General features: G+C 42.9%; 1 protein-coding gene across 11 annotated transcripts in view; it reads right to left on the bottom strand.

The window, feature by feature from the left end:
• Positions 1-15,389, bottom strand: part of COL13A1 (collagen type XIII alpha 1 chain) — a 115,989-nt gene that overhangs the window by 93,725 nt on the left and 6,875 nt on the right. For 8 of the 11 annotated variants that reach the window (XM_074232433.1, XM_074232432.1, XM_074232434.1 and 5 more), the window contains exon 1: positions 8,408-8,888. In XM_074232433.1, coding sequence (XP_074088534.1) covers positions 8,408-8,533 — 126 coding nt within the window. In that variant the 5' untranslated portion in view covers positions 8,534-8,888. Of the gene's footprint in view, positions 1-8,407; positions 8,889-11,844; positions 11,872-15,389 lie in introns of those variants that run through there. The other 3 variants (XM_074232442.1, XM_074232438.1, XM_074232439.1) reach the window with 2 other exon arrangements.

The raw sequence follows: 15,389 nt of genomic DNA, 5'->3' as shown, positions 1-15,389 counted from the left end.
CTAACCAACTGATGAGCTCCTCCACCTTCTCCAGGTTAAGTCTTTAGATAACACATACTGTCTGCCATCTTTCCAGCTTGGTAGGACACACAAGATTCTCATACCTTTGAGAGTTTGGAGTTGTTACCATACCACAAGGAAGCATTTGGAGAACTTCAGTAGGAGAAAAAATGAATGATTTCAGAAAAAACCCACATGTATTTATATTTGCAAGACTCCACCTGCTAAAAATCTCAACCACAAATGTTGGGAAATGGGACAGCTGAGTATCTTGAGAATTATCATTCTTCCCACTCCTTATCTTCCACCTTAGCCTAGGAGAATAAGAAGGAAACACTACATGGGATTTGGGGACTGGGGACCAGATCTTGAGACTCTCTTCTCTTAAGACCAGAGAAGGAGAGTGATGTTAATTCCTGGGATGCCCAGCTGTCCCAGTTTACAACATTTGTTCATGAAAGCAGGTGGGGTGTTATTTTTTTTATATCATCTTCGATTTCCAAAAGTATTTCTCTCTTTGCTCCTACCCAAAGAACCATCCCTTGTAACAAAGGATAAAAAAGAAAGTTGGGGAAAAAACCAGTTTAATTAAACACACCCACTGAATCTACCCTCTGCAATTTCCCACACTCTTTCCTTCATTTCTTCAGTGAAGGGAGGGAGGGGAATTGTCTCAGCTCTTCTTTGGGACCAAGCTTGTTGTTTATAATTAATGTTTAATTTGTTTTTTGGTTTGTTTGTTTCATTTATTCATTTGTAATCATTGAGCATATTGCTTTCTTGGTTCTGCTTAGGATTATAGATCTAAAGCTGGAAGAAACTTTGGAGACCATTGGGTCCAATCCATACAGATGAGGAAAGTGAGGCCCAATAAGATTAAGTGACTGGCTCAAGGTCACTCAAGTGTCAATGATTTAATTAGAAGCTAGGCATCAACTCCAGAAACAGTAACCTTTCCATGCTGTCCCCCTTACTCTGCATCAGATTACGTCTTCCATTTCCTCTCTGTACTAGTCATATTCCTTACTTATGGTGTAGCTAAATTCAATTACATTAACTTGTTTAGACAATCCTCATTTCATGGCAAGTTACTTTGTTTTGGTTCTTTGCCAATACATAAAGTATTGCTACAGATCTTCTGATGTATAGGAGATCCTTTGCATCCTGAGATCCTTGACTTATATAACCTGTCTATCATTAATTGATGATGGAATTCCCTAATGTAACTCCATGGTGCTGTGGCTTTGACATGTGAACAATCAAGCTTATCTCAAAACCTTTGGCACCAGACACTCATGGCACCCCTTTCAGCCTGGGGTTGGGAGTAGAGACAACTCTCTGGATCCAAAGGGAGAGCAATTCTAAGGTCATTTTAAAATAAGTTTACTACCCTCCCAACTTCTTTTTACCAATGTCAATTTGAGTGATGACATTGGGTTGATCTTGGGGGGGGGGAACACCATGGATGTTGACTTGCTGACTTGCAATCTTACCATGTAAATAAAATAAGGAAACAAACTCAGTGAGACATAGTCTATAGTCCATAGCAAAGTCACTAGCCTTCCCTCCTCAAAGGTCTTTTGCATTGACTTTGTAGCCTAATTATTTACCATGAAGCTCACAGGTTGCTGGGACCTTGGCAGTGCTTCTTCCTTCAGCAGAGGAGATCAGAATCCATCCTCTAGTTGAATCTGGTTCTTTCATTTTTATAAGTATTGACTCAATGTGATGGAGTCCTTAGTTTTTTTTAATATCACATCCATCCTGGTGCTGTCCATCTGTTACCCTTCACTCTCACTGCCCAACAGCCCCACCTCCTTCTTCAGGCCTTAATGAAGCCTTTTATGTTCTTTCTCATGTGCAAGTCATCAGTGGGAAGAAACTATTTACCAGTCAGTAGTAATTTCAAACTTCTTAGACAGATGGCACTCTGAAAGAAGAGTGGTGTTCACAAGATGGGTTGTTGCAAGAAGCTTGGGGTCACTGAAAGTGCTTTGTGGTTTCCCAAATGGGGTTCAGCATCATCTCAAGTATCCATGAATCATTAGAGCTGAAAGAGACCTTAGATAATTCAATCTACCTCTCCCAAATGAGGGAAGTAAGAGACTCGCCCCTGGTCACATAGGAAGTAAGCCAAGGTTGAAACCTGGGTTTCTTGACTCCAGGAGTCTTTCTATTTGATTCTGGACCCAGCTATTTGTCAACCTAGAGTCCTTGTCTCTGGTCTAGGAATTTCTGTCCTAACTCAGAAAGATACCCATCTAGTAATCTGATTTCTTAGAAAATGTCTGATAATTCCTTAGAGCAGCAGGTCCTAGGTAAGATCCTAGACCCAAGGATGGAAGTAGACCTGAATCCTTTCAGATTAAGAAAGAGACCAGTGACTCTCCCCTTTAACTCTAAGCTTCACCTGACTTTACGGTCCTTTCCTGATCAAAATCCTATAATCCTATGGATTCTTCTACATACGGGGAGATACTTGGCTAAATGACCTCTTTCAATAAGTCAATATTTAGCAACTACCCAGTCAATCCACTCCACCCAGCGCACTGTCCAGAGCTGAAGCAGAGGCCAGAGAGGAACTGTAGGACCTTCTCATGGCAGGCTTCCCAAAGGTTGGGGAAGGAAGGGAAATCCATTCATAAATCAAAGGGCCCTCCCTCATCTATTCAGGTTTCTCCTGGGGACAAGTGGGGCTAAGAATAGCTCTTGAGGAGAAAACCTGGAAACAGTTCAGTTTGGCCCTTAGAAACATTTGTGTAAACTTTTAGCTGCTCTCCGTTCTGCCTGGCCAGAGATTAATCTCAACACTGGAAAGGGCTTGACAAAAGGTCAGGAGCAGGAGATTCCAAGAAACATGCCCAATCTCCTTTCCTGGATGCTATTTCTGCTATATAGCTATTTACCATTTGTAAAAAGATGGTGGTTGCTCTGTCAGCAGGGAACACCTCTCAAGACTAGAGAGTCTAGCCAGCTAAAAAGTTTAAGGAGGTCTTTTTGCTGCCCCTCTGCTCTCAGGGAAATGAGAAAATCATTTGGCAGAAGGGTTATCTGTCCCCTGGGACCTCCCCATTTGCCTTGTCTCTCTTCTTTCCTCTTCTTGGGTCTGGGACCATTTATCAGAGAGGAAGGGTGGAACTCTAATCAGGACCAATGTCCCAAGGAAAATGTTAAGACGCTGGTCTGGTCCCTGACTCTCCTCTTACCCTGTCAGCAGATCTTACCCCTATGGACCTTTGGAAGAGAGGTATCATCATTCAAATTGAAATTTGGCATATCTAGAGATTAGATGGACATTGACTTTTAATGTTTAGCCTTGAGAGCAGGAAGGAAAGGTACTCTGGGGCCAACTAGGCCTACTCCCTCCTTTGACAAATGAGGAAACTAAGGCCTAGAGAGTGGAAGTGTCTTGTCCCAGGTCACAGTCAGTCAACAAACATTTATTAAATGCCTAGCACTATGCTAAGGTTAGGCATTACAAAGAAAGGCATCCACAGTCCCTGTCTTCAAGGAACTCAAATTCTAATGGGGAATCCCAGAGAGAAGACATGAGCATTAATGGGAACCAGGAAAGGGAATGAGCATATGTCCTTTACCCTGAATCCATGGCTCTATTCTGGTTATCCAGTCTAGGACTCTTTATCCTTAGGGGAGATCCATTCTAAAGAGTTTACTGGAATCTCCTTCCTCCCTTGAGTCTTGGGTGCCAGAGAAGTCAATGAGTTCCCACCTGGAAGAGCTCCATTGAATGGAGGTATTTGGAACATCAAAACAAGCTACAAAGTTGTCAGTCAAGTCCAACCAGGGCCCTCATCCTAAAATGACCTTGACCTCAATTATCTTGACCAGATAGCAAGGTAAATCTAATAATTCTGGAGAGGAAGAACATATATAGATATATATATATATATATATATATATATATATATATATATATATATATAGTACTTTTAGAGTCAGAGGTCCTAGGTTTGAATCCAAGCTCTGCCATGATTTGCCTGTATGATCTTGGATGAACTACCTCCCCTTTCTAGGGCTCAGTTTCCTCAATTGTCAAATGAAATTGGACTAGATGACCTCAAAACCCCCTTCAAGTTCTAAATTCATGAGCCTATGTAAGCCTGCTCAGAAAGCCTATGTAAGCCCCAGCTCAAGGGGTCGATTGATTTGCCTGAGGTCATAGGTTAGTAATAGAAGCTCTGGGGATGAATTCTGATACACTCTGGTTTGATTGAGCTTGACTTCTAATTTATTATATACTTCATTAAAATGTTCATTCGGTACTAGTAGGAATGGTTTCATTTATTGTGCTTATGTATTCATTGCCTAACATAGAGTCATATAAGTAGGAATTTAATAAATGCTTTTTGATTAATTCTCCAATTGTGGGTACCTTTTTTCCACAGAAGGGTCCCTTACTTGGACACTAATCATTGATCATTTTTTGACAAGGCAGAGAGGATAAATGACTTGCCCAAGATCACATAGCTAAGTAAATATTAAGTGTCTGGGGCTTGATTTGAACTCAGGTCCTCCTGATTCCAGGGCTGATGCTCTATTCACTGCACCATCTAATTGCTCCAATCATTGGTTTAATCATGGGTCTTCAAATGGTCCCATCCCCTCTAATTGTGGTAGTCTCAGAATCTGAGAGTTGGAAGGGAACCAATGGCCATCTGGTCCACCAGGGATGGTCTTGCTCACACTCTTTCCCCTTTTGAATCCTATCTATCCAACAGGAGAATGGGAATATGTCATTTATGCAAAAATATAAATCTGAGCAGGTGCTGAGTAAGGTGACCAGGAAAGGAATGGAAATATCCTACTCAAGCAAGGATTGATTGAAGCAAATGGGGATTGTTGAGCCTGGAGAAAAATTTTAGCTGGAACACACCACTTGCTTTCAAGTATTCAAAAGACTGTCCTATGGAAGAGAAATTCATCTTGCTCTTCTTGGCCCCAGAGAATAGATCTGGTAAGTTCTATTCATTCTGCTCCTTGGTAGAAATTGCAGAAAGCCAATTTTCAGCTCAATCAAAGGAAGCACTTTCTAATGACCAATAATATTCCAGGTGGAGTGAGCAATCTTGGAAGGTGAGTTTCTCCATTACTGGAACTTTTCAAGTGAAGAGTTGATGTTCATTTGTCAGGGCTATCATAGGGAAATTCTTTTCTTGGAGGGATTGGACTAAAATGCTTTCTAAAGACTTGCCATTGTGACCTCATCCTCAATTGCCAAAAGTTTAATAAAGTATCCAGTTGGGTCATTCTCTCATTGGAGGATGTATGTGGCAAGCATAGCTTCTGGTTGGATAGGTCATAGGATTTCAAGCTGGCCTGTCACCTTGGCTCCCATCAAGTCCACCCTCCTCATAGCAGAGACAGGATTCAAAATCCTCCTTGTCCATCACACCACCATCCCTTGTAAGAGGCGTGGAAACCTTGATACCCCTTCTTTGTTGTCTTAGGGATAATGGAATGTCTGAGGAATGGATGGATTTCCTTTGTCAGGATAGCTTTTCTTTAACCTGGGAGGCTTCCAGAGGTGCTACTGAAGGGCTCAACTAGAGGTGCCAGAAACATTCACTTCAGTGGTTTAACATAAATCCATTAACTATCCCTCCTCCCATACTCACACACAAATCCCACCCTTCTGCTGCTGCTAGAATGTAAGTCATTGTCTTCTCAAGGACCTAGGCCTGTTTCTCCTTTGGGTCCAAGTCATTCATCAATCTCTCCAAAGTCTGGGACAGGTGGCCTCAGGAACTCTTAAAGCTGTTTCTTATTAGCAGCACTTAATTCAGGGCTTCTCACCGCTAAGTGGAAAACCACCTGTTCCCCCTCCAGACCCAGGCTTTGGGGTCCTGCCCCACTTGACCTTGACCTTCTAACAGCAAACAAAGATGCCCTTTGTCTTCTTACACACACACACACACACACACACACACACACACACACACACACATACACACCCTATCCTCATATGCTAGTTATCACCTTTTTATCTCCAGGCCAAGGATGCTGCCCTCTGGGATCCACATTTTAAAATAAAATTATGAAGATGACAAGGGACCTTTTATTCTCTGCTGGTAGAACTGACTTAATGGAGGTGATAATGAAAGGCAGACTTAAAAGAGAGAAAAGAATGCTGAATTTGGAATCAGGAGACCTGAGTTCATTTCCTGACTTGGATGTTTTTAACCTGATCTTTGGGCAAGCTCCTGACTCTCTCCTGGCCTCAGTTTCCTCCTCAGTAAAATGATCATGAGACAGGAGACCACTGTGTAGACTTATAATGCATCTTCTCAGAACAAATGCTGCTTAGGGAGCAGGAGGGGGGAAGATTCTCAAGAGGAAGAATGAGAAATGTATATTATGTGGTATAGGCACAAGCTAATTTTCCTTATGGCCAGGTAAAATCATCAGTATGGTACATAGATTAGAATCCTACCTCTGCTGCTAATCATCATCATCATCATCATTATCATCATCATCATCTTTATATACTTTTATTACTCTTTATATAGTTCCATAGCACTTCTTAAAAACTGACTTTTTTGTTAAAACAACTATGCTCAATTTATAGATGAGGAAAGTGAAGTACAGAAAGACTAAATGATTGTCTGGAGACACACAAAAGTGTTTGGAGTAGAAATGAACTCAAATCGTCATGGGTCTAAGTCCAGTACTCTAACCACCATCTGATTTGGAAGCCTCCTGTGTAATTGCAGCGCACATTTATATGACACTAAGGTTTGCAAAGTGTTTTCCAATTGCTCATTTTATCTTCTCAATAATACTGAGAGGTAGGTGCTAAGAGTATCTCTATTTTGCAGATGAAAAAAGTGAGGTAGAGTAGAGGTTCGGTGCCGTGCCCTGGAGAGATGCATAGATGATCTTGTGCTTTCATAGTAGACAGACTAAGAGGTAGTGAGTAGGGGCAGACAAAAGTAAGCCTCTAGGTTGATAGACAATAATGAATATCACAAGCAGTCACCTGGAGCCACTGAATGGCTGAAGATGATTTTCAGCATTGAATGAAGGAAAAGGCAGTGAGAGGTGGTAGAAATAATAATGAATTTTGAGTCAGGATAGCTGGGTTCTGATCCCAACCCTATTGCTTACTTGCTGTGTGACTTTGGGTAAGTCATTGCCTTTCCCTGGTCCCCATATTCTTTTTCCATTTATGAAATAAAAAAAGTTGGCCTAGACATCTTCCTGGTTTGATTCTTTTCTAATGGCCCTTCCAATCAGGTGTGTGCTGGTAAATGTTTAACAATCAGCTCTCCACACAAACAATTTTACATATGCAATGGAATGCTTCTAAGTTTAATTTGCATTCATATTTTCTTTATCGCTTTTTAAAGTCTAGACAGTCAACAAAATAATATGAATCAAGCCTCTTTGTAGTTCTTGCCAGTTTCCGAGGTACAAATGCTCACACTGAAAATTTAATAATCAGCTCATGAGCTAATTTGAATATTCCATGGTCACAGGTTCCTAGAAACAGTAGCATTCTATGATCTATATTCAATGGACCCTTCCAAATTTATGTAAAACTTGTGGTTACCTCTTGGCTTGTAAAAACCATTCTGTACCTCATTCATTCAGCCAATATGCATTTATAAAGTGCCACCTGTGTGCTATACCTTGGGGATTCATAATGAGGCAAAAGACAGCACCTTCCCTCAAAGAGCTTATAATCTAAAGAGGGAGACAACATGTATACAAATAGATACAAAATAAGCATTCCCAGGATCAAGAGGAAATGATTAGAGAGAAAGTGCTAGAATTAATAGGGGTTGGGAAATCCTGCTGCTTTGATACTGTGGCTGAGCTCAGCATGAAGTTTTTGCCCTTGCTTCTGTTCCTAAGGAAACCTTTTTCTGAGGATCAGGATAGAAGCTTTTGACTTGTTACTGAGCAGAGATGAACCCAAACTAGCTCCAGAATAGGGGACAAATGTCTACTTTTGCTTAGATTTAGGCCTCTAGGAGCCAGCTCCAAGGACTGTGGCCCCTGACTGGTTGAATATCTGTGGTGCTTCAGAGTTCCAGGCCGGCCCATGGTGAGGTTGAAGTTGGGCTTGCTATAAGAAGGGCTGTGTCTTCTCTCTCTTTGCCACAAACAGTAGACCCATGGAACGGCTCTGTGACTGAAGGACCCAGCCTGGCAAGGCCTCCCAAACCCTTTCACGAGGCTATAATTTGGTTATATTTAGTCAGGCCCCATTTTTTGGATAGCAACATCAATCTGGCCCCATCTACAAAGCCACATCACATGTTGTGGCTGCCCCGCCCAGAGAGAGCTGGTGGGCAACTGGCCTCTCCCTTCGGCCCCCCATGTCTAATTCAATAGCTCACCCACAGCCCAACCACACTCCAAAAGAGAAGAGGAAACAACTTACCGGGGGACCACGAGGACCAATAATAGACATTCCAGCATCTCCTGGGGCTCCCTGTGAAGGCATGGAAAGAAAAAAGAAACAAAGAGAGGAAAAGAGAAAGATGGAGAGAGACAGAGATAGAGACATGAATAAGGAGCCAGATAGAGACACCAAGAGAGAAAAGCAGAGACACAGATTCAGAGATAGAAAGCAAAGAGATGGAAAGGAAGGGTCATAGAGAGGAGACAAGATTGCAAGAATATTAGAGAAAGAAAGAAGAGAAAAGGAATAAAGGGGAAAAGAGGAGAAATGATAGAGGAAAGGGACAAGAACAGAAAGGAGAAAAGAAAGAGTAAAAAGAAGAGAACTGGAAAGTGAGGAAAGAGGAGAAGGAAAGTGATGAGATGGAAAGACAAAGAGGAATATCAGAAAGGAAAGTTGGAGAAATAGGTGGAGGGTGAGAAAAGAGGAAGAAAAAGTATATAATCAGAAAGGAAGAGAGGAAGAGCAGTAAGGGAAACAATGGGTAAGTGAGACATGAGAGGTAAGAAGATTCATAATCAAGACTAAACCCAGGGAAAGTGACAAGAACCATGAGTTTGGAGCCAGAGCAGAGAAAGGAGTTGGGTCTCGATAATTCAATAAGAGAAAAGAATAATGGAACAGCTAAAATGCCCATAAACTCTGGTGCCTGTCCTAATGATTTTATGACTGTCCTGCCTCACGGGTCTAGAGCTGGGAGGTTATCTAGTTCAATACCTTCATTTTATAGATGAAGAAACTGAAGTTCCCAAAGGTCTAGGGACTTGCCCAAGGTCATATAGGTAATAAATATCAGAGGTGGAATTTGAATCCAGGTTCTCTCAGTGCAAAGCCAGGGCTCTTTCCACTGTGCTGGGGTGTCTCCTGACATGTTACTTTCTCTGGACCTTACGAAGTACAATCTCACCCTAACTCGGCTATGAGGATCCTTCACTCTTCCTATAAAGAAAAGTCAAGCTGATTCTATCTCCAGACCTGACTCAGAGGTAAAGCCTTTAAAATGATAAGTGAAACTTCAAGGATATAGTCCAATATCTTTGGGACTTAGTTTGAGGACATTTCCACTAATGCCTACCCTGGTATTTTACTGTGGTGGGTAGGCTGGTGACCTTGGGTTCAACTAAAACTAAAAAGTTGCACATATGGTTGTGAAGAATGGCTCATTCCACTGCTGGAAGAACAACTTAATTTCCTTCAGAGAGTGTCATTGATGAATAAGCATCTAATTAAGGTCTATCAGACCCTATTGGTAGGATCAACATTTGAAGACCAATCATCATATCTTAAAAAGGTTCTGATGTGTAGAGGGAGACAAATACTCATGCTAGCAAAAACTCAGATCCCTGAGCGTTGAAAGGAGAGGTGGGAAGTGCCACCAAATAAAATAAGAGGAGAAATCCCAAGTGCCTACTTTTTTAGTATTTTGGGGTCAAAAAAACTAGCCCTCCCAGGTGAACAGCATTAAAATATGCTTCCAGGAAAACCTTCAGAACCAGACGTTGAGAGTCACTATGGACTACATTTGGGCAGATTTGGCCAATTTTTTCAGCCTTTTTTGAGTTTTGTCAGTACTTCTCAGAAAGACCCCTCCACCCAGTGGGTCCTAAATCTAGGGCTGGAAGAAACCATAGAGGCCCCTGAGTTGAATTCCCTTGGTTTAGAATGACTTCCCTAAATGGGCTTCATTGCTTCTGTGTCCCCAATTCCTCATAGGTCAGTTCAGATCTGGATAAGTTCTGGAGTGAAGGTGAGATTAGGGTGGTCCTCATCTTTTTGTTCTTTGTCTTGGGGAATCTGGGTCACTCATAATATCACAGGATTTAGAAATGGTAGAGCTCATCCAACTATTGATGGCGAACTGGTAGAGACTTTAAGAGTCATTTTTACAAATGAGGAAACTGAGGCCCACACAGATTACCTGATTTATCCATGCTAGCAAGACTAGGAAGGAGCCAAAGTTAGGGCTTTCTTTGCCATACTTAATAGCCTAGGACTCCCTCCATAGGACTTAAGTATAACGTGAGTTGGAAGCCTATTCTAGGAGATTGTGGACTGCTGTGTGCTTAAGGACAAGGTGATCTAGAATGGCTCCAAATCCATAGCCCGAGGTTAAGCTAGGCAGGAGCCAGTATGAGACTGGGATGGAGGAAGTGAAAGGAGAAGCACCAGGGTAGATGAGATTTAGCTAGGGTTAAAAGTTAGAGGTCATTCTGACTGATGTTTTCTGACCCAAACCTACAAAATATCTAAGTCCTATGCTGCACTGTTCTGCGATCCCCGAGGAGTCTAGAGACAGAGAGTAGCTCAGAACTGGGACACAAGAAGCAGAATGTAGGGAAAGAATCAAGTTTTTAAAAGAGGTCATAGGGCTTTAAGAAGTCTGTCTCCTGAAGTCATCTAGTATGGTCATTTTAGTTTCTTAATGTTCAAATCACTGCCCCTTTCCCTAAGGAAAGTGTATCTCTTAAGAAAGTCAACTGAAGGTTCTGGAATTCTTGGTTTCAATTCCATCAACAAGAGCATCCTCCCCCTCTTCCCCCATCCCCAGGGAAATGAGGGCCTGGATGTCTAAAACAGGGGACACCAGAGGCCTGGCCCTCATTGCTCTGGAGGCAAAGTCTCTGTCAGGTCCAGAGAATCTGCTGAGGTGAGTTTGGCAGTGAAGGCTCTGTGCCTATGTACCCACATGGCCAGTTGTGGTCTATATGGGAGTGGCCAGAAAGGGGTAGGAAGGAGTAGGAGGAGGAAGCTTGTACTATCTTGAGACCCAGTGTGTCCTGACCCAGACTGGAGAACAATATCAGTAGTGGGATGAATGAAATCAAAACAACCAGGCTGGGAGTTTGGAAGGGGGTGGAATGATTTGGCCTCACTTTGGGGGTCAGAGGGCCCAGATGTGATGGTTTGGCTCATAAAATGAACAAAGTTTAAAGTCAACCAAGTGTAGAATGAAGAAGCAGGGAATTTGGAGTCATCGAATCAGACAGAATTAGAAAGAGGTTCCAGGTTCTGACCACTTTGAGCTCACGAATCCCCTCTGTTATCCCTCTCTCTTCTCCCAATCTCCTCCTCCCCCCAGAATATTCAACCCTTGCTGAAGGCTTTGAGTCAACGGTACTGACTTACTCCCCTCCTCAAGCAGTTCATTTTTGTGAACTTTGATTCGGGATACCTTAAACTAAATTTAGGATCCAATCCCTTCTCTACTATGTTCTCCTTAAATAACCTCCCATAAATTATTTCCCTGCTTGGCCTCAGTTTCACTCTCAGTAAAATGAAGGGCCTGAACCTGGTGGCCTCTAAGGTCTCCTGTCTAATTTTTCTCCTTAGTCTTTCCTAAGAGTCCTTGGAGCAGTGGGAGGGCAAAAAAGCCCAGGCAGAGGGGCAAGAGTACAGTCAGGAAAGAATGGACTCACCTTCTCTCCTGGTTGGCCCTTGAGTCCCTGGGATCAGTTACACCAGCCATATGTAAAACAACGTGAAGGGGAGATGGAGGGAGGACAGACAGGGGGAGAGGAAGGAGATGGGGAGAAAAGAGAGAGACAAATAGAGGAATCAATATCGATGGCCCACTGATCCCCCTAGCATGCCCCATCCCCAGCCATGACAAAAAACACGAGGCAGCTGCTGGGGTGGCTGGGTTCTGTGTCTATAAGGGGAGGCAGACAGGCCCTCCTTGGGTCACTTGCATTGCAAGATAAGGAAAGAAGGATGGACTTAAGGTTAGGAAATCTGGGTTCAAATCCTGGCTTGGATACTCAGTTGGGTGCTGCATGACCTAGGCAAGTTGTACCTCTGAGCTTCTTCACCTGTAATATGAGATAATAATGTTTGCATGATCAACCTCAAGGGGTCATGAGAAAGAATTTTACAAGTGTTTTGGAAATGGGAGTCATAATTGTAGTCAATATTATTATCATTATCAGAGGCAGCTTGGTATAGTGACCTTGCCAGGAAGACTTGGGTTCAAATCTTGCCTCTGAGATATATGTGTATGTGTGTAACTATGGAAACTCTCAGTCCTCGAGGCTGCTCTCAGATAATAAGCTGCTCATCTATATTGGAAGAGGAAGTCTCCTCCATTGGGAGAATAGTCCCAGTCCTCAGATCTATCCTGAGTCTATGAGTTACTCTCTTGAAAGAGGAAAAACTGGTAGATTGAGGCAGACCCAAGAGGTAGTTTAGCACTCAGTAAAAAATTCAAGTGTGTGTACATGTGTACATTTGTGTGTGTGTGTGTGTGTGTGTGTGTGTGTGTGTGTGTGTGTGTGTGTGTGTGTTGGGGGAGGACACACCTAGATCAGAAAAGCTGGCCAGAAATGAAGTTTCTTGCCTGGGATGAAGAGCTCTGGTGGGAGGGACAGTCCTCTTGGGACTTGGTTGTTATGGTCAAGGATGCTGAGTGGGGAGCACAGGCATCCCACAAGGTCAGCGCTTTGGCAGCCAGACAAGCCATGGATGGACCAGAGAAACAGAATGGGAGGGCACCGGGGAATGAAGGATGATGGATGGCCACTCAATGACTATCTGAACAGATGGAAGTTAGGGACCAAGCAGGTAAGGACACAGATGGGCAGGCTGCTCAAAGACCTCTCAGTTGACTAAGCACCTAAAAACAATCTTAATTCATCTAGCTAGGGAAGGGTTAATGTTGTCAATACAATACAAGTGACTGTGGGAGAGTAGAGAGCTCTGGCTTCCAACTTTGACTCTCCCACTTCCTGGCTGTGTAACCTGGGTGTCATCCCTTCCCCTCTCTGGTCCTGGATTCTCTCAGCTCCTCAATGAGGCATCTGGATTACTGTTGAGAGCCTCCAAGGTCCCTTTCAGATCTAGCTTACCCCTTAATCCTGAAGAAGACCATCCTTGGGTATTGCAAGCCCACATCCCAGACTGGCAGCCTCATGAAGCGATTTTTGCATTCAGGAAACAGGATGAACTGGACAGGCTGAAAACAGCCTTTAAAAGCCAACAGCCACTGGAGGAGATGAAGAAATGTCCACCTTGTATAACCCTCAGGCCCCACAATGGAGTATAGTGGGTGGAAGCCTCAGGCTCTCCCTAGTAGGCTCATCTAGTGTCAGACTCATCATGCTCACAGTTCCCATTTGCCTAGTGATTTGAAGTTGGCCAAGCCAACACTCAGCATACATCATACCTTCTGATCCTCACAACCCTGTGAAGTAGGTGCTGTTATCACCCCCATTTTACAGATGAGGAAGCTGGGGCTCAGAGAGGACGAGCTGATTAGTTTTAGCATATAGTTGGGACTTTTGAACTTTGGTTTTCCTGACATCTAGTTCAGCATTACCATCTCCCTCCATTACAACATGCTTTGTCTTTGAAGAATCCAGATTAGACTATTCCAGTTCTCAATTTCCTTCTCTCCAAAAGGAGGACCTAACTAGATGGTCTTTGTGGTCCCTTCTGGCTCTTAAGTCCCTAGGACTATATACGGGGGGACCAAGCAATGCAGAGAGTGAGAGGACTCAGTTCCTGCCCCCAACACTGAAGGACCAGAGGGGAAATGCCTTTGCTGCTTTCCTTGGCAAAAAGTAGCACCAGGGGTTTGAGGTAAGAGGAGGGAAGAGGAAGTGGGATGGTTTGCTCATGTTTCCATTAGAGAAATAAGGAAGCAGAATTGTTTATGTAGGAATTCCATGAAGTACATCTGCTGAGGGGTGGGATGGCTTTGGACCCTCCTGAAAATAAAATAAAAGGGGGACGGGGATAACATCTGTGCCTGACTTCAAGCACTGTCTACAGTATAGGTTGGCCAACTGTGATTCTGTGTAATAATGAAAATAATAGTAATAATAATAGTAGTAGTAGTAGTAGTAGTAGTAGTAATAGTAGAAGATTGATTTCTATAGGGTCTTAGCATTCACAAAGTGCTTTCCCATGAAGTAAGAAAAACCTCCCACTAGTTACCAGATATGAGCCCTTGATCAAGTTCCTTCCCCTCTGAGTCTCCGTTTTTCTCAATTGTAAAATGATGTCAAACTCAACAGCCTCAAAGATTCTCTGCAGATCCAAGTCTGTGATCTACAAACCCTGTTTTACAAAGGAGGGAAATTGAGGCTTAGAGGGATCTGGACTAATCTAAGGTTATATACATGTAGCAGGAAATGGAACTGTGACTTCTGAGCTTTTCCTATATCCCGTTCTCCTTTCTGCACTGCTCCCCCTCATGATTAGGGTTAGGGCCTCTGGTAGTGATGGGGAAGGAAGAAAAAGTTCCCATTTTTGTCAGTACATTAAAATTTAGAGTTTGGGGGGGGGTGATGCAGAGATTCATGGAAATCCTGGGAGTCCGTACTATCCTAGAATTATAGAAACTCAACACGAAATGACATCAGGGAACCATTAGTCCAAGCCAGACCTGACATGACTAGAAATATGGAAGCTCCTTGAGGGAAGGAGTTGTTTCATTTTTCATTTTGGAGGAAGGCAGAATGGCTTGGAAAATGATGAACGGGTTTCTGATTTAGGAAGACCAGGGTTCAAATTCTACTATGACAGATACTGCTTACGGAACCAGATAGAGGTATCTTAGCTGTCAATAGCCCAATCACTTCTGTTAAGATTGGCAGATATGACAATTTGCCCCATTTGCTTTGGTTGGTTGAACAAATTTCTTTACCAGGAGTTTCCCCTGCTAATGCAATATTTTACCTGAAAATTTCCAATCCTATTTAAAACTAAATAAAATATATTGTACAGGACAGGTGGCCAAAGTTTTTTTTTTTAATTGAAAACAGATTTCTTTTCTAATAATCCCAATACTTGGTCCTCTGGCCCCTATTTGAAGATGATTTCACTCGCCCCCTCCAGGCTGCTGGGATCATCTTAGTAGCTGGTGATGGGGTCGAGTTGACTAGGTAGGTTTGTTCCAGTAATAGTGTGGGTGTGAGACAAGGGGTTGGGTGGGAATGGATGGACCAGGGAAGCTTATAGGCCA

The sequence above is a fragment of the Macrotis lagotis genome, chromosome 4, assembly GCF_037893015.1.
Source record: "Macrotis lagotis isolate mMagLag1 chromosome 4, bilby.v1.9.chrom.fasta, whole genome shotgun sequence".
NCBI lineage: Eukaryota > Metazoa > Chordata > Mammalia > Peramelemorphia > Peramelidae > Macrotis > Macrotis lagotis.
This window is presented reverse-complemented; position numbering and strand designations above follow the sequence as displayed.